General features: G+C 35.7%; 1 protein-coding gene across 9 annotated transcripts in view; it reads right to left on the reverse strand.

Moving 5' to 3' along the window:
- Nucleotides 1-20507, reverse strand: part of arap2 (ArfGAP with RhoGAP domain, ankyrin repeat and PH domain 2) — a 214648-nt gene that overhangs the window by 8340 nt on the left and 185801 nt on the right. For all 9 annotated transcript variants that reach the window (XR_012382787.1, XR_012382788.1, XM_009303564.5 and 6 more), the window contains 7 exons: nt 19332-19406; nt 18831-18948; nt 17940-18068; nt 15225-15361; nt 10278-10360; nt 5737-5772; nt 5439-5502 (listed from right to left, as the gene is read on the reverse strand). Coding sequence is in view for 7 of the 9 variants with exons in the window: in XM_009303564.5 (XP_009301839.1) it covers nt 5439-5502; nt 5737-5772; nt 10278-10360; nt 15225-15361; nt 17940-18068; nt 18831-18948; nt 19332-19406 (642 nt within the window). In the remaining 2 variants the exon portion in view is untranslated. The remainder of the gene's footprint in view (nt 1-5438; nt 5503-5736; nt 5773-10277; nt 10361-15224; nt 15362-17939; nt 18069-18830; nt 18949-19331; nt 19407-20507) is intronic.

Genomic DNA, 20507 nt, shown 5'->3' on the forward strand with positions numbered 1-20507 from the left:
TTATTTACAGCGTGGCAGGGCACACCCTTAGAGATACCCTCAGAATATAGCCGCTGTTGCTCCACATCAAGAGAAGCCAGTTGAGGTGGCTCAGGCATCTGTTTTAGATGTCTACCTGGGGGGTGTTCCAGGCTTGTTTCACAGGGAGGAGGCCACGAGGAATACCCAGGACAAGCTCGATGGACCATGTCTCTTTGATTGGCTGGGAACACCTTTTTTATCCCCCTTAAGAAGCTATGTGTCTAGGGAGAGTGAACTCTTGGGTTTCCTGCTGAGACTGCTGTCTATGAGACCTGTGCCTAGATAGCTGGCTGAAAATGGATAGATGGAAATATAGATCATTTCAATAGGTGGTGAGGCCATTATTCATCAGCTGGATAAGTTTGACCATTTGAAACACTATTGAAACTGCAGTTATGAAGTTCAAACAATTGAGCACCTTAGAGTTTACTAAACAAAAAATATTTTCCTGGGATATTTTCCTCAAACACCTTAATTTCTTTTCTGCAAAAGAAAGAAAAAAAAATTAACATCTTGGATGACAAGAGGGTGAGTAAATTATCAGGAATTTTTTATTCATTTTATTCTAAACTAATTCTTTAAGAACCAAAGAGCTTTATTTTCCCCCATCGTATCAGTTCAAGGCCACAGAAGCAAGAATAAGCCTCGACAATGAAAACAGTGAACCTGTGGGGAAGTAGATAAGGATGAGGCATTAGGACCAAAACGAGGGCACGGAAAATCTGAGAGGGTTAGAGGATTTGAGGAGAGATCTAAACAATGGCTAAATCATCTCCTCCTCCTTTGGCATCTCTTGCCTTTGGTTGAAGTTATTAATAGTGAATGGGCTGAGTCAGGCCCTCAGCGTGTTGTAGAGCCCAGCTCGTCTAAGGAAGAGGCTGCTGGAACCAGTGTTATTGTGCCACTCTGCTTGACCTTATTTCAGCTGAAAGACCTTTCCGGATAATGTGATTTATACTCATGGAGGACGACCTTGAAAACATTCCCCTAGATTCTTAAGGCTAGTTTTCTTTTAACTTTCTCTCTGGGAAAAGGAGATGCAGAGTTTTACAAATGGGCATTGTGAGGGATATTATGGTACTTGTGAGAAAATATTTACAGTTTAGCATATTAAAAAAGTGCTTAAGGAAACAAGATACTTTTTGCTTATACTTCATAATGTAAGTGCAAAAAGGTATTGTTTTCAAATTAAACAAATTAAAGTTTATGGCCAAATGTACAGTATTGACTTAATAATATTGCATGCTAACTAAGAAAGATTTAGAAGAAGAAAAAATGTAGCTGAAATAAGGTCTAAATACACACACTGAATGGGCCTGAATAAGACTTTTGAGTTACCAGTCTTGTAGGCTAGAGTATTTACTTCACAATTATCTGAAAAATATTCTGTTCTCTCATTCAAAAAAAAAAAAAAAAAAAAAAAGATTTACATTTTGTAAAGTCTGTGTTGGGTCAGCATAGCTGTATGACAAAAGTAGACATCTACCAGATTTGATTGGTGTAAACATTTATTTATTTTTATTATTCATAGTGTCTTTGGCACTGCTAAGGAAAAAGAGGCTAAACACACCACAGTGATCTAGCGGCCTCAGAGGGTTAAAATGTTTTATTAAACAACACACAACATTTTTAATAATGTACTCTTTGCTTTGGTACATCTAAAAAGTAAGCATATTTCTTAAAAGATGAACTAATCATATAACTGAAAGTGTATTTCTTGCTGGCAAATGGGTAAAACCTATTGTTTTGAAGAAAAATGGCAAAGTTTAAAGTAGTGATTTTTAATCTGGGGGCTGTGATGCTATTTCAGGTGTTGACAGTTTAAAACAGTCTTACATTGTTATATGTAAAATGTCTAGTTATATTTTGATGTATATACTAATTATGTACAGTGTTCAGCATAATTGAGTACAGCCCATTTAAAAAATAAATGTACCCATTTCTCAGTTAATGTAGGCGATGTGTTTTGGTGCATTTAAACAAAACATTTTTATATTGGTTTATTAAACCAATATATTTATTAAAATAATATTTTAGTCACCAAACATATTTAGAAATTGAAAGATTTCAATTTAAGCAAAATATTGCAAAACCAATTACACCTACAAAATTTCAACTAAATATTTCCATTTTTTCTTCTCTTTATTTTCCTCCTTTTTTTTTAAATTTGCATTTAATATTTTTCTATAACACATACATATGGGTGTACTAGTATTTGGAGCATTATCGTAAGTTGTTTCGTTAGATAAGCTCCAGATTTGGCTTCAGTACTGACTAATTTATTGTACATGCAAAATATATTAATGTATAGCTTCCTATTAAAAATATGAATTTAAGAGACATTTGTGACACGTGTACTTATACAGTAAATGCTAAGCACTGTATACACTAAGTGTTTTATAAAGTCTTACCCTGTTCAAACGAACATGAGTACTTTCAAACCTGCAGCTTTTCCTAAGTAGGTTGGCTGCTCATTCTAAAGCAAGCGCAGCATCAGGTAAAAAACCAAAACTCTTTGAAAACTCCTATCAGGGTGAAGATTTTCAAAATTGCCAGTGTCTATGTAGTCGTGTAGCTCACAAAACAGCCTTTTGAAGTCTTTTTTTTTTTTTTTTTTTTTTTTTTTGTGAAACTAGATTGAGCAATCTGCAATCTCCATTGTTTACAAGACGCTCATCTATGCAATGGCTAACATATCCAATTACATTCGCTACTAACTTTATACTGATACATGAACAATTATCCAAATGTATCAAGGAACAGAAGCTTCAGGAACAGATAACCTTTTTTGAGACTGATTGGCCAACATGACTTTATGGTTTGTAATATATCAGCACCTCTTGCTTTGGTATTCCCTTAGCAATACTGCATAGGGCCTTTTTGCATTTTCATATGGACAGATATTTTTCAAACTAAGCATGCTTGGATGAGAGTTTATTTGTTTTTATATTCATTCATTCATTCATTCGTACGTACATATGTATTTATTTATTTATTTTTTAATGAAAGAAAAATTTTGTTTGCAAAAATACCCGTGTTCGTGTGAACATGACCAGCACTGGCAGAACACAATGCCACTGGGATAAGATTTGGTAAATGAATGCTACTGCGGGTATTAAGATACTCACACTTTTGTTTGTAACATTATCAGCAAGACATGTAAAAATAAATAAAGGCAAATTAATTGGCATTTCTGTGACAACAAGGACGCGTTATTAAAGCCCTTTCATTTGGAAAGTGGCAAATGATAGAATCGCCGTGCATGGGTAACTTTTACTATGTGTTGGAAGTTTTTTTTTCTGATCAAGTTGGGGTTTCAAGACATCAACATATGATTAAAATCAACAAGGTCACGTTTGTATTTGCTGAAATAGAACACAAATGGTGCTTTAATACTGAGTGGAAAATCTGTTCTGTGCTGGTCTAAATCTGCTCTGCTTGTTCCCTGATTGCTTTGCTGTCGGCCTACCTGCTTATGGCATCTGCCTGGATTTTAGTTTTTCCGTTTCCTTAAAGTGTTCGAGTCTCTCTGGCTCTGGATTTTATGTTTATTCAGTAAAGAAAGTAAACAGCCTTGGGTCTGAGTAAGTGGCCAACCCCTCCCTCACAAATAATGGTTTCATTTAAAAATTGCAGTGGGCATCCAATTTTGGAGACCATTTTGCATAATGTAATTTACACTCACGGAGGAAGACCTTGAAAACATTCCCCTTGATCCTTAAGTCTAGTTTTCTTCTAACTGAAAAAAGGAGGTACAGGTTTATGAAAAAGGCACTATGGACAGTTTCATAGCCCTTGTAACAAATAGTTAGTTTAGCATATTAAAAAGAATACTTAAGGAACTATTATATGTATTTGTGTGTAGTGCATCAGTTTCAAAATGAAGGTAATGCAGTTAGGTGTCTGAATGCTTTCAGACACCTAACTGCAAATTCATCACATTTTATAATTTCAGCTTATCAGAGTGGACTAGCTTTTCTACTAGAGTTCTCTTTTGATCCACTTACTGTATGTAGACGTAATTTAAGTAATTTCCTAAATGTGTAGTTTTTGAAATATATATATATATATATATATATATATATATATATATATATATATATATATATATATATATATATATATATATATATATATATACATACATATATATATATATATATATACATACATACATATATATATATATATATATATATATATATATATATATATATATATATATATATATATATATATATATATATATATATATATATATATATATATATATATATATATATATATATGAAATATAATTACATTTCCTTGCCAAATGTACACTACTGACAAGCATTTAAACTTAAATTATTGTTTAATATAATATCTAGTAACATGTATGTAATGTATTAAAATAAAACATGCTTTGTTGTGTGGGCTGGAGTAAAAAAAAAAAAAATAATAATGTTGGTAACCACTGGTTTAAAGATTTAAAATGACTATTACTTGGTATTTTAATAGTCTTTGTATACACTCACCAGCCACTTTATTAGGTACACCAAACTAAGACTGGATTGGACCCCATTTTGTCTTCAGAACTGCCTTAATACTTTGTGGCATAGATTCAACAACGTACTGGAAATATTCCTCAGAGATTAAATCCATATTTACATGATAGCATCACGCATTCACTGCAGATTTGTTGGGTGAACATCCATGATGCGAATCTCCTATTCCACCGCATCCCAAAGGTGCTATATTGGATTGAGATCTGGTGACTGTGTGAAGGTCATTTGAGTACAGTGAACTCCTTGTCATGTTCAAGAAACCAGTCTTGAGATGATTCATGCTTTAAGACATGGCGTGTTATCCTGCTGGATGTAGCCATCAGAAGATGAGTACACTGTGGTCATAAAGGGATGGACATCAACAACAATACTCAGGTAGGCTGTGATGTTGACACTCAATTGGTACTAATGGGCCCAAAGTGAACCAAGAAAATATCCCCCACACCATAACACCACCACCATCACCAGCCTGAACCATTGATACGAGGCAGGATGGATCCATGCTTTCATGTTGTTGACGCCAAATTCTGACCCTACAATCCGAATGTTGCAGCAGAAATCGAGACTTGAGACAGAACAGGCATCGCTTTTTCAATCTTCTATTGTATAATTTTGGTGAGGCCTGTGCTATTCATGAGGTCATTGGCTGATTAGAAATTTGCATTAACGAGCAGTTGGACAGGTGTATCTAATAAAGTGGCCAGTGAGTGAATGCGTTGTTTATACAAAGAAAGAGAAATGCAATTATTATTTTTTTGATTGTTCAATTCAAAATAAGTGAAACATTATCAAATGTTAAAATTGCATTACAAAAACCAGCCCATTTGTAAGAATGTTAACTGCACATCATCTGAAAAGGAAAAAGCTCACCTTCATTCTGATAATGGAGGTGACCCAGTCCTGCTGAGAATCATTCCCTTTACAGCAGAAATACCTGTTTCAGAGACGATGCAAAGGTGAACACTGAAGCACTCAAGTGAACTATTTGAAATGCAGTCCTTCAGTTCTGTACTTCATGTATTAAGCTGTACCAAAAAGCCTTTATAAGTTTCAGACTGAAATATTAAAAAGGCACATATTACCCAGTCCCAGCAAAATGTTTTTCCTAAAAACAGTACTGAAGCGTGAGATTGACTATGTAATTAGGAACAGAGTTAATTGCACTTACCACTGCTGCTTTTCAGTATAAACAGTAAATCCCCAACTGTTGAAAATTTGTCAGAAAAACAACAACAAAAAAAGAATTCCATTAGTTTCACAGCATTTCATACAGGTTCTCCACATCAATTTACAGCTATATTCAGCTTTTCCTGATGGTGCCACAAGCTGAACCTCTAAAGTGCTAAGATACCATTAAATTCAGCTTAATTTACACAGACAGCTGACTGGAATAACAAAAACAAATGGTCTGTTTTGAGATTTTCTGCTTACCTACTTCTCTTGTTTTTGTAACACATGGTCTAAATAGTTCAGTATCTTTTCTGACTTCACACATCACATTTTAGCAATTACATAGTTTAGATACTGTTTTTTTTTTTTTTTTTTTAACTTGCAACCTTGACTTTTTTGGTGTTTCCCAGCACATTTAGTGTTTTTAACATCATAAGATGTTAATGTTAGGCTGGATATGGGTCCAAAGCATCTAAGGACTATGTTATTTTGAAGTCCAATAAAGTCGTGAAATGATGGTAATATTTGGTTGATTTTAGGTTGTGTTGGAAAGTAACCAAAATCCAACATTGAGCCAATATCTTAAACCAGCATCATATTAACATCAAATGCTGACATTTATTTGTCAGGTATGGCAACCAAAATCCAACGTCTGAGAGACGTCATAGTAGTAACGTCCACACAACGTCAAGCTGTAACATTATTAGACGTTAATAGTTTTTTATTATTAGGTTGTGTTGGAATGTGACCAAAATCCAATGTCTGTCCGACATTGGACATCAACTTTAACTTGACGTTGGGTTTTAACATCAATCCAATTTTCATTTTCTAACAAACTGCAACATGCCACAACTGCGTTGAGGTACAACATCAATATGACGTCATGCTGACGTCCTGTGCCTGCTGGGTTGTTTTTGATCATAAAGGTAATCATCTCAATGTTTATTTTGCACAAATAGTCCATAAATTTATCACAATTTTCTCACAGTTTTGATCTAATATCCAATGAGGGTGTACCGTTTTAACAAGGAAACAATTGTCAGTGAAAAGCATGTTTGAGATCAAATATGAAATAAAAGATTTGTCACAACTTAACTTCATAGCCATGTATTATTAAATTATTTTAGCTGTATTGTGGCCTTTGGTTAATTAATTCTCTCATTTTAGACAAGTCATGCCCATTTTGTATTCATTTGTGTTCCTGGTTTTAATTCTGCTAATCTTGGTCACAACAAATTAATTTGTGGCTATGTATTAACAACTAGGCTTAATTAAATTGTAGTCCTTTTGAATTAATTCACGCTATTGTTTTAATTCACCCAAATTGTGGCCACAAATAATTTCCTACAAATGAAGAATTGCTGTCATTTTCATTAAGTGAAACAATGCCAATAAACTTCAAAAATACATCTGTTTATTAAGAGGTTGAAATTAATTGCTGACTGGGTTTTAATATACTTTAAAGCAATGTTTGTCAACCACGTTTCAGGAGGACCACCAGCTCTGCACATTTTCAATGTCTCCTTAACCAAACACACCTGATTCAGATCATCAGCTCATTAGCAGAGACTGAAAAACCTGTAATAAATATAACATACAAAGTAGACATCTAAAACATGCAGTGTTGGTGGGCCTCCAGGAACATGGTTGAGAAACAATACTTTAAATGGCTCCTATTTTACCCATTTCACAAGATGTATGATAAGTCTTTGGTGTCTCTAGAATGTGTCTGTAAAGTTTCAGCTAAAAATGCCAATCAGATCATTTATTATACCCTGGTGAATAAGTACATTCTGTAGTAACATTACATTGTAGCAGTTTTGTTGCCTGTGGCTTTAAATGTTAATGAGCTGGTTCTCCCCGCCCACTGTTCTCACTGTGCCACATAAACAGCACTTCAATACCACTCCAAAATGACTGTTTACACACTATACATACACACATTTCTGTTAAAACAGCTTCCAAAAGCTGATTTTGCATCATAGGTGCCCTTTAAAACCCCTTAAAACATAATTATACAAATAAATCTCTGCCTCTTTTGTTGACTGATAATTATATGTTAGCCTATATTTAATCAACAACACAACTCAGAGGCAAACAATGTAATTCTGTTTGCATAAAGATAGCTCGCTCACTCCTAAAATACACCTCTCTACCACTTCAGGTAAGTAGTCATTTAACAAGGAAACTACTCAGTTTGTTAAAATATTTTTGAAAACTAAAGTATTGATTATAGGGGTGACATGGTGGCTCAGTGGTTAACACTGTCGCTTCACAGCAAGAAAGTCACTGGTCCAAGCCTCGGTTGGGCCAGTTGACATTTCTGTGTGGAGTTTGCATGTTTTCCCCATGTTGGCTTAGATTTCCTCCAGATGCTCTGGTTTCCCCCAAAGTCCAAAGACGTGGTATAGGTAAATTGATTAAACTAAATTGGCTGTATTGTGTGTAATTGAGTGTGTATGGATGTTTCCCAGTACTGAGTTGCAGCTGGAAGGACAACCGCTGTGGCGAACCCTGATAAATAAATGGACTAAGCCAAAGGAAAATTAATGAATGAAATAAGTATTGATTATAGTATTGTATATGATTATGTTGAATGTATGTATTTCGCATCACCCTGTTTTGTGTGTGAGCATCAGGCACTGGCATGAGCTGCTGCATGTCATTAATATTCACGACCATTCCAAATACAGTCAAAACCAACTATATCCTATTAGGGCCAATTCCTATGGTTAAAAATGGACCTTTACACGTCCGTTTCAGAATTTTGCACTTACCTAATGCTGAGTTCAGACTGCATGTTAACAGCCCTGACAGGTCTCACCGAAAAATCGCAGACAAATTGGTGCTCGTTCACATAAGTAATAGTCACACAGTGTGAACTATAAAAGACGCAATGTAAGATAATCGCTGATGAATCACTGACACCCGTGAGATATTTGGCATGCTAAATATCTGGACCTGAAAGTGATTCAAATCAGGCTGTGTGAAATGTGTTCTGATTGAAAAAAAACACAGGCGATCACCTACAGCCAATGAGTGAGCAGCATCCACTGGTGTGGGTATCTACAGGCCAGCGGGAGGTTGTGGGAGAAGTTAAAAGGACATATTTTCAGTCTATTGGGACCCAATAAAGAGAGTAAAAAACTAGGGCAAATTTGGCAGGAGCACCTGTGTCTGTACCACAACCGGGTCGACAAAGGAAAAAGGTTTAAGAGAAACTGCTAATTCCCTTCAAAGCCAGGTGAGCAAAATAAGTACATGTTCTACCCCACTAAAAGCTTCTTTCTCATTGTGTAGGTAATAACAAAATATAAAATAGATGATCTTGCGTTGTTTCCATGTCACTTCTTGCATATGTTTGGTGGTGAGATGTAGTTTGTGGACCAAGACAAAGTTGTTGGCGATTCTGCCTATTTTAAAGTCATGCAGTGTGAAAACCTCTGTCATTGATCCATCTTGCTGTGTAAACACAGCAGCAACAAATGCTCGCCCAGATAGTCATGCAGTGTGAGAACATCTGTGACACAACTACTTTGAAAATCATGCAGTCTGAATTCAGCATAAGCCCCATACTTATTTTTATTTATTTATTTATTTATTTATTTATTTATTTATTTATTTATATATCAGGATATAGTTTAACATATTATTTCAATGCATTCTATGGCACCTTTAAAATAAGGTGGAGAATATTGCCAGTAGTCTAGGCAAAGGTGAACCCTGGAAAAGTCTATAGAATGTGCCTACAGCTGAACAAACACCCTCACTGCACAAAAGCAAAAGAGTTCGCATGTCAATAGCTCAATGTAAGTCTGAAAGAATAACATCTGCAAACAGACTGAAAGTCATTTGGGTTCAAATGCTATTGTAAGAATCATGTGGTGGATACATTCACTGGAAGAATTATGAATAAATGATCATTAGTGAAACCGTCTTCAGCGCAGGAATAAATTACACGACTGCCATAAATGACGAAAACACAGCATTATTGAAATGAAACAAATCCACAGTTAACCATTTTCCCAGCAGGAGAGAGAAAAACACAGTACAGTGAATTTGCTAAATTACGTTTAATGAATTTTGTAATTGCGAGATATAAATCTGCTTTCAGATTGACTGTGATAGTCTCGTTTCTGATGGGGGGCATTTGGCACTAAAACAAGCAGCTCTGCTTGTTGGCACTAGGGAGATAAAGGCTGAACTAGGAACTCATTTGAACGTCAACCTAGAGTTAATGTCAGGACATTTATGAATCGATCTTAATTACACATTTAGGATTATTAATATATCTTGCAATGTGGCCATGCTAATTTTGAATAATTTGTTTCATACCACTGTTTGCAGGCTCTGCGTGTTCTGGATGAAAAATACGGTTTATAATGAGGACATGGAGAAATTCTTACAAAAAGCATCAATTTGTTAAGGAGCTTGAGGAAGATGCAATTAGTTGACACTTCTGTGAAATGTAAAAGATAAATAACATCTTTTAAATGCTTTTAATGGCTTGGAGCTGGATAAATACTTGAGACCGTTTACCTGCTGGTTGGTTTCAGCTTCCTTCGAAGCCCAAAGTAGCATTTTACAGCCTTTAATGGAGCTTCTCTTTCTGGCTTGGTGCTCTGAGGAAACAACAGCAAATGTTTCAAAATCATACATAATGTAGTGCATGTTAACGCAGGCAATAATGCTAAAAGTCAATTAATGTATATAAACATATATGTATAAATTCAAAACAACACTGATGTGTTTTGTTAGAACTGTAACAATACAGATTAATTCTTAAATGGGCATCATTTTGTTTTTTTGAAAATAATAACTGCAGTATATATGTCATCACTACTCTAGGCCTATCCTTCCTATGAGCCTAGTGTGATTGGGCTATAATGGCTAACAGAACACGTTAAAAATGAATCACCCATTACCATCTAAATTTTAATTCTGAAGATTCTACAGCATTTGATTTATTTGATTTACGTTTAAACTACCTGACAAAAGTCTTGTCACCTATACAAATTTTAGAAACAACAAATAATAACTTGACTTCTAGTTGATCATTATCAGTATCAGAAGTGACTTATTTAAAAGGCAAAGGCCTCTAGATTACGCTTATTTTACCTAAATAAAATTTGATCATGACTTGATTTTCAATTATTTAATTAGGACAGTAAGTTCTGACTTTGCTTAGATAAAAGGCTTGTCACTTAACAGAAATGATGTACAGTACAGAATATAAAGTCATGGTGCAGTGGAAAAATAATGAATATTGTATATGACTCCCATGAGCTTGGAGGACAGCATCCATACATCTCTGCAAGAAAGAAAGCGCTCTTGCAGGACTCCCAGAGTTCATCGAGATTTTTTGGATTCACCTTTAATGCCTCCTGCTGGGCTGGCCAATCCTGGAGGACCTTGACCTTCTTTGCTTTCAGGCACTTTGATGTGGAGGCTGAAGTATAAGAAGCCTGATGAAGAATTTGTCCTCTCCTGTGGTTTGTAATGTAATGGGCAACACAAATGTCTTGATACGTCAGGCTGTTGATGTTTTCATCCACTCTGCAGATCTCTCGCATGCCCCCATACTGAATGTTGTCCCAAACCATGATTTTTTTCTTAACCAAACTTGACTGATTTCTATGAGAATTTTGGGTCCATGCAGGTTCCACTATGTCTTCTGCAATATTTGGGATGTTTGGGATGCAGTCCAACAGATGATACATCAGAAAAATCGACCTTCTGCCACTTTTCCAAATGATCAACTAGAAGTCAAGTTATTATTTGTTGCTCTTACAACTTGGTTCGTTCGTTCGTCCGTCCGTCCGTTCGTTCATTTATTAATTCATTCATACATTCATTTATTCATTCATTTATTTATTTATATATTCTTCTTATTTGAATAGTATCTACACTATACCTGTAGGTCTCAAACTCATTCCTTGGAGGGCCGAAGCTCAGCAGTTTTGATCCAACCCTATCAAACACAGCTGATTCAAATAATCGAGGTGGTTAAAAGAGTCATGAACACCTTTATTAGTTGGATCAGCTGTGTTTGATCAGGGTTGGAGCAAAACTCTTCAGAGTTGCGGCCCTCCAGGAATCAAGTTTAAGACTTCTGATACACAAATCAAACTTGTCCAGGCTTCAAGTACAATAATAATGTTGGAGGTCAGGTCAAATTAGGGCAATATGGTTAAAAAAAAAAACACACACACACATATATATATATAGTAATTTTTTTTATATAATTTATTAATGATAATTATTTTTTCCGAAAAATAGCCCACTAACTGAATGATTCACATCACAGTGTTTGTTATAATGAAACCACATAACAGTTTAATCTGACTTAAGTAAATCACAAAGACATTTGTGGTCTTCACTAAATTTAAGTGCTTCTCTTTAGAGCAGGGGTCTGTTCTTTGTACCTCACTTAAACGATCTAAGATCATTTAACAGATCCTGGACCTTTTAATCTTGATAACTGATCTCTGGCTAATTTGGTTCTTCAAACAAGATTATGAATTAGATTAAAACCTCTGGATGAACTGATCTGAGATGTGTGTTGTAAAGGACAGATCTATTGATCCTTAAAATCAGAATCAGCAATGCAATGATTGGCTGATGGCACAACACCATAATGACATCATCTGAATAATACTCAATTATCCATGTGAGCAAAATTACAAAAAAATCATAGTAAACTGTGTGTTAAATATCATATGCAATAACTTTCCATATTTGATGTGGGCTCCGTGCATTACACTCATGTTTCAAGAGTGTTTAGCAATTTATTTAGTTTTATATTTAGAGCGAATTTTCTTTATTACAGTAGCCTATGTAAATTTCTTACTGGGCATAAGGCATAACTAGCTGTTTAAATGAATTTTTCATCAAAGAAGCATTTGAATATTGGTAAAGGTGTCTACAACTTTTGCGAAGCATCAAGTATCTAGCATATTAACTGTCAAAACATGTGCCTGCAATAATTATTATTTCTATAAAAAAGTTAAATATTGCGCATGTCTATTATCAAACACACATTGTAATAAATCTTGTACCTTAAAATAGTACACATTCGTATCCTAAAATTATATAGTAATAAACGTCCTCTTTGAACCCCTAGAGGAGAACCATGCCATGACAGTCTTTGTGCTTTAATTTCGAAGTGCAGATTGCGTAAGTTTTATTTATATACATTTTTAAAAATGTTAACTATTACTGTAAGAAGATATCAGCATTCGGTAAATACTTTTAGTATTACCTTTGCTTGAAATGACCTAATCTAATCCTGTTTATATAAAAAAAGCCCACTTCAGAGCAGGTTTGAGCTACCAGAACTGTTACTATGACAACAACTCTCAGATGAGTTTTGAGGAGATGTTAATAGATCAAATATGGTTGCGACCGGAAGTTAATGAAAATGATGTATATAATTGATTAAATTTCCAATTAATTGTATTTTATTAATGTCTAACCCAACCTCCACCCTAAACCCAATTATCACAGTAACATATAAACAGTAGTTGTACCAAGTATAGTTCATGTTATCTGTTAAATTACCCAATAAATTGTATTTTTTAACTGTCACAGTACAGTAAAAATATTGTCATAAAAATGCTCCTATAATGATGTGCAAATTGCACGTCTGGCTGGCCATGTATCTACCATTTTGAAGAACGAAACAATCCTGGATCATGTTAAATCATCAATAACCAAACCAGCCTAACTGAGTAATCCACACCCCTGCTCACATGATCAATTCAACACACATTCAGATGAAAACAAATAGTTTAGATGGGGTTTCACAGACCGTTTGGTTCTTAGGACCAAAAGTGTTTTGTTCCAATTAGATGAAGAAACATTATATTGACATGTATTAACACATTTTCTAATTTTAAATAAGAACTTGTGTTTATTTTTTGATATTGTTATTTTATCTCCCTGCCTTAGATGAAGCTAATAAGGAACACTGGAGTTCTACATGGTACAAGTCATCCCTGAATTACTAACAGCTTGTTTCAAGCATTCAGATTTGGTTCTTTCTTTTAGAGACAATAACTCTATTTATTATAGCGCTTTGATCTACTGCAGACTACTTAAATTCACAAACAGAACATTACACAGAACATTAATGGTAAAATACAAAGAAAAAGCAAAATGGGGTATTTTAAAAACCTTTCCATGCCATCACTTGGTACTAAAACTGCTCACATACAGTATACAGCAAAATAATGTGTGAAAAAAATAATCTGCTTTATTTCCCCCAGCTCATTCACTTGAATCAAAAGAGGGGGGAAAACTGCAATTTCCTGTTTACAGCTGTTGGGAGCCCAAGGGCATTGTGTAAACTAGCATGTGCTGACAACATTGTGTTGTTGCCTGGGAGGGATGTACTTCGTACGTACTATAATGCACTGCAAAACTCAAACGAAATCATCAACGACGGCAAAAAATGAGATCGAACCCAAAATCCTAACTTTCCACAAAGTGAGAAATGGAAAACAAAGGCATCAGAATATCAATTAAATTTCTGCTTCACAGCCAATTCCCACCTTCTTCACTTGATAATTAGCTGAATATTCTGCAGCAGCCAGAAATTACACTAATTAAGGAAAGAACAGCCTTCATTCATTGTGTCATTGCCTCTCCGCCTTCCCTCCATCTCGCGCGCACACACCCACACACACACCCACCCACACACCCACACACACACACACACACACACACACACACACACACACACACACACACACACACACACACACACACACACACACACACACACACACACACACACACACACACACACACACACACACACACACACACACACACACACACACACACACACACACACACACACACACACACGTCTTCACACTCTGCTCAAATATCAGTTATTAACACAACCTGCACTCTTTAGAAGACTGTGTCTTAGCTCACGGAGCGTGTGCCCCTGAGGAAAAGCTGATCGGCGTGCGCACCGACTGAATAAAGCAAGTATGAGCAGATATTACAGAGAGAGAAACCTAACAGACTGCAGTCGCTTAAATCACTGTACTCATTTCAGGGGGTATGAGAAGTCCCACATTACTTTAATTCAAAATGAAAATAGCCATTATGGCTTTATTTGTTTCCTTTTCCTTCCATGCTTATTACAAGCGGGCCCCTGCGATTGGCCCAAAGCAGGTAATTTTACATCCGCTGTGTTTTTTAATAACTATTTCATCTGTAAACGCACGCTAAGAAAACAAACAGAGCTAATATGAAACGCCACGCTGCAAAATCTAAATTGTTAAACTGGCGAGTGCTGCAGGGCCACTGGCGAACAGTTATATCATGCAAAGGCTGAGCTTGGTGAACAGCAGGGTTGGGGAGGGGTAAATATTACCATGGGTAGAGGCACTTAAAAGACCAGCAAATCATTTTGATTTGACTTGAAAAAAAGTCGACTTGGAATTAAAAGTGAAGATGTAGGAGACGTACTTTTATGTCTTTGTACAGCAGCAGTTTTTTGTCTTGTAGTACCAAGTAGCGGTCCTGAAACTTATTCCCCAATAGCAGTTTGGAAGAACCGTCTTTGAATTTGAGATGCTCTCCTTTAATGAAATCCTTCAGTTTATCTGTCACAAGCACAGAAGAACACAACAAAACACATTGAGTCATAGCATGAACTATTTATGAGAGACGCAACATAAAAACTACACATATGCTGTAGCTTTGCACCAGTGTGGCCCCCTGCCGCTTCAGACTGCAGCGAGATATCATACATTTTTAAAAATGTCTAAAGTTGTATAGAAAAGCACCTGAAGTGCCGCAAAACACATTTACTGCTTAACACATTTGAGAGTCTAGCACATACACATCCTGCCACATGAATACACTTTTGCCTCCCATCACCGCTTAATATATATTAATATCTTTAGTGAGGCATGCAGAGAAGCTATTACTCAGCGCAGGTACAAAAATGATGATTTCTGGCTGCCATTACTGATGATTTCAGTGGGACGGGAAAGAGGGTGTAAATAGAAAAGAAAACTTTAGCTTTTCTGCAAGTGCTCCATCCATCATTGAGAATGAAAAATGGATCAGGAAATTAGTACTGAGACTGGAAAAAGTCAAGAAATTAGCCAATAGTCAGAAAACTTTATGACTTTATGACCGTCTCAGTAACACTTTATAATAACTAAACACTATAAACTATTTATTAAGCATTGGCCAATAGTTAGTTTATCGTTTCATAAGCATTAACTTTTTATGACATTGCTAAAGTTTTTTTTTTCTTTTGATATGGTTGTACAGTTTAACTTTTGTATCTTGCAATAAACATTCATGTTCTTATTCACTGTTATTCATTCCCTTTTTCTCATAATGTAACTGAGCACTTAACATTTATAAAGGATTTCAATCATTTGTTTTCTTAGTCCCTTTAATCAGGGGTCAACATAGCGGAATGAACCACCAACTTATCCAGTATATGTTTACACAGCGGTTGCCCTTCCAGCCTCAACCTAACACTGGGAAACACACTCTTGCATTCACACACATACTGTACACTTTTCACCTGTACATATACCACATATACCACACGTGTTTAGACTGGGGGAAACCGGAGCACGCAAAGGAAATCAACACCAACACGGGGAGAACATACAAATTATACACAGAAATGCCAACTGACTCAGCAAGGACTCGAACCAGCGACCTTCTTGCTGTGAGGGATTGTGCTACCCACTGCACCACCTTGACACCCCCATAAAGAATTTACAAAGTGTAAATAGCCCTCACTTGATTTGCTCAAAAAATCAGTTATTTAACGGTTAATAAATGCTTAGTAAGTCATTTAATTAATGACTGTCAAGATAAATTTGTGTTTTAGCATTTGTTAATCTACAGAGTAACTATTACTATATGCCTGACAAATAAGATATATAAATAATTAAATAATTAGTTATTCATGTTCGTATCCATTGTAAATTATCTTAAAAGCCACCTGTAACTTTTAAACAAATGGTTTGTAAATAATGCCCTACTTCATTTAGTAATGGGAAATTGAGCATTACTAAAGTATGAAAATACAATTTTTAAACACATTATGCAATTGTAAGTCAAGACCACAGCATTTGTATCTGCAGGTATAAACTGCTTACTAATGTTTAATATTGTAGAGTTAATGATGAACTAACTATTGGTTAATGCTTAATAAATGGCTCATAGTGTGTATTTATGGTGTTAGCATAGGTAAATAATCCCAAGCATTTTTAGAAATGAATGTTCATTTCTATGAATGTTCAAATTGTTTGATTTTGTTTGTATTTTGTATTCCTCACCAGAAAGGGGATTTTTTTTTATCTTTTAGTAGTTATAGTTAACATCAAAACAAGTACCATTTTATTAAAGCATTCAAATTCAAATGATTAAACACACAATATAGGTCCTTCTTGTGTTCATTCAGTGAATTATAAATTAACTGACTACAGAGTTCTTGAATACAGCAAGTGGTACAAGTAATAATGGCTAATAAAATAAAAAGCTTTGAATGCAACTCTGAATAAACAGTGACTGCATTTTGAACATCAGTAATTAAATTGTTTGCCTTAGTCTTAATAAGACAATAATATGATTGAGGTGCATTTTGAACGTTTATTTCATGATCCTGTTTTACATCTTAGTTAATCCGATTAACTTCATTATGTCACCACGCTGTCCACGCTTCCTCCCAATTTTTACGCAAATTCAGGTGTTTTATTTTTAATTTGTCCACTTTAACTGCAGTTTGGCACTTTCACTTTCATTCAGGAACATTTCATGCATGCTTCTGTGACAAACGAGATATTGGATGCGAGTATGAATCAAGGACTAGTGAAAGAGTGTTGTTTTACTGGAATGTGATACTGCACGCCGAATGGGAAAAAACCCTGTCGCAAAATGTGCCGAAAAGTCCTACATGAGAATTTGACTGCAGTGTTTACATGTCTGTACTGCACTTCAATGATGCAAATAAAATCAGCACACTCCATGTCATTTTCCGATTTCTTAATTAGAGTATTGTCTTAATCATATTAAAATCAGCTTTTTGGTGTCCATGTAAACATACTCGCTGACTGCAAATGTACTGTAATTTAAGCGACATGTCTGTTAATCTGTGTATCACAACTCTGATTTTTGCTTGGGGTGTGATAGGATATTTATTGTCTGTACCTGAGTTGGAATCTGTCATTTTACACCCAGAATATTTTTTAATGAGCAGGAAGGCCGAGCTGGGATCCTCCAGAGATCTCCACTCCAAAACTTGCTCCAGAACCTTCTCTTTGTAGTGTAAGGGCCGCTCTGAGCACACAGACAAATGACATGTAGGATAAGTGAAAGCAAATCAGCATCTGACTTGATAAAACATATGCAACGCAGATATGTGAAGAAACGCTTCTCGCTAGATTTTCACACATCACTTTGCTCCAAAATGTGTCAGGACGAAAATCCCAAAAAAGTGCAAATAAAGGACTTCACATTTGCGTATACGTGTAGATTATGAGTCTGGCTGAAACACTCAGAGAATCTTAAATAAAAAAGATCTATTGTGGTTAATACATATAGCTTAAAAAACAACAAACAAAAAACATTCCCTCTCCTCATCACCCCACCCCCCTTAAAAAAACAGTTTGTGCTTAGGTTTTGTCCTCCACACAAGCATAATTATGTAGTGCAAATTTGTAATTATCGCCAGCCAATCTGACTATGATTAGAAAACACACTCAAGTGCAAAATAGATCCATTATCAAGTTGTAATTTGTAAAAAAGGAAAAACACAATGCTCGCTATTGGCAAAAATTACTCTTACACCACCTGTCTCCCCCTCCCTCCAATGCCATCGCAATCTGTTAATAGTTTCTCATAACTGCCATCAAATAATAATAGTACTATTCATGCGCATTCACTTAGTGACTGAAGCATTTAAATGTGTGCGTAAGCCTTAGAGGAACATCATTAAATGCTCTAATAATCAGCTTAAACTTTAAAAAAAGACTTTATGAAGTCATTCATTTAAACAGTACATTTAAGCATCGTTTTAAACCTCAACAGTGTGAGTCCTACCCATTTCTCCATTTTCAATGACCTCAAACGTGGTCCAGAGATCTTGAGCTTTGACCTCCATGCCCTTCATCTCCAGAGTGCTGACGGCAAGTTCATCTGACCTCATATTCGGAGAGATCTAAAAGAAACGCACATCAGCATCATTCAGTGTTTTGAAAGTTCAAGACTTCATTTCCTTGTGCAAAATGATTTATCTACTTTTGCTGGAGGAAAAAAATGAGAGGAAGAAGATATCAAAAGCGTCAAGAGAGAGGAAAAAAATGCTCTGAAACAACCTCTATTAACTGAGGTTTACCTTGACTACTGATAAAACACAATTACTCTCACAATTAAATCAAACATGCCTTTGATTAACTGCAGTTTGATTTAGTTTGTGGCAGAATACCCTCTAGGTTTGCACACACACACACACACACACACACACACACACACACACACACACACACACACACACACACACACACACACACACAGAGAGAGATGAGAGCGAGGGAAACAAACCTTGATTAAACAGCACTTCTCTGGCTCCTTTTTCTCCAGGTAGGCTTCAAATATCAGGTCACCAGCAGGAGAGAACTGCAAACACAGACGGACACAGTGACAAAACACACACCTTTGATTTAAATACACACTTGATTCATAATAATGTATTGCTAGAAAGAAATAATACACTTTATTTTACATTGTATTTAAGGACCAAGTCACACCACACTGACAGATATGGACAATTACCAGATTGCATTACATCATCTCTCAGACATTGATAGCCTCACAACCTAACAAGAAGATTCAGATAGACAAAAACAAGCTCTGACCAATGCCGACAGATTCTGACAAAACCCATAAAAGCTTCTTTCTTTAACACAAAATTATTTTTAGTTCAAGTTAAATCACAGTGAATCAGCTAATGTTAACAAGCACAACTTTGGATTTTAATAGTGCATTAGTTAAGGTTGAAATATGATTAATAAATGCTCTACAAGATTATTTATACTTTATCAATTTTAGTAAATACACCCGCCAGCCACTTAGGTACAACTGCTTGTTAACGCAAATTTCTTACCAGCCATGTGGACATGGTCAAGACGATCTGCTGCAGTTCAAACAAATCATCAGAATACGAAAGAAAAGATATTTTAGTGACTTTGAATGTGGCATGGTTGTAGGTGCCAGATCTAAATGGTTGATCTGAATTTTTCAGGAAACTGCTGATCTACCGGGTTTTTTTCACACACAGCAATCACAATCACAAACACAAAAATGGCCAGACTGGTTTAAGCTGACAGAAAGGCAACAGTGACTCAAATAACCACTCATTACAACCGAGGTCTGCAGGTGAGCATCTCTGAACGTACAACATGAGCTACAGCAGCAGAAGACCACTCTAGGGACCACTCATGTCAGCTAAGAACAAGAAACTGAGGCTACAAATTTCACAGGCTCACCAAAATTGGGCAATAGAGGATTGGAAAAAAAATTGCCTGGTCTGATTAGTCTTGATTTCTGCTGCAACATTCAGATGATGGGGTCAGAATTGGTCCTCAACAACTTGGAAGCATGGATCCATTCTGCCTTGTATCAATGATTCAGGCTGCTGGTGGCGGTGTAATTGTGTGGGGGATATTCTCCTTGTACATTTTGGGCCTATTAGTACCAGTTGAGCATCATGTCAATGCA

The sequence above is a fragment of the Danio rerio genome, chromosome 7 (genome assembly GCF_049306965.1).
Source record: "Danio rerio strain Tuebingen ecotype United States chromosome 7, GRCz12tu, whole genome shotgun sequence".
Lineage (NCBI taxonomy): Eukaryota > Metazoa > Chordata > Actinopteri > Cypriniformes > Danionidae > Danio > Danio rerio.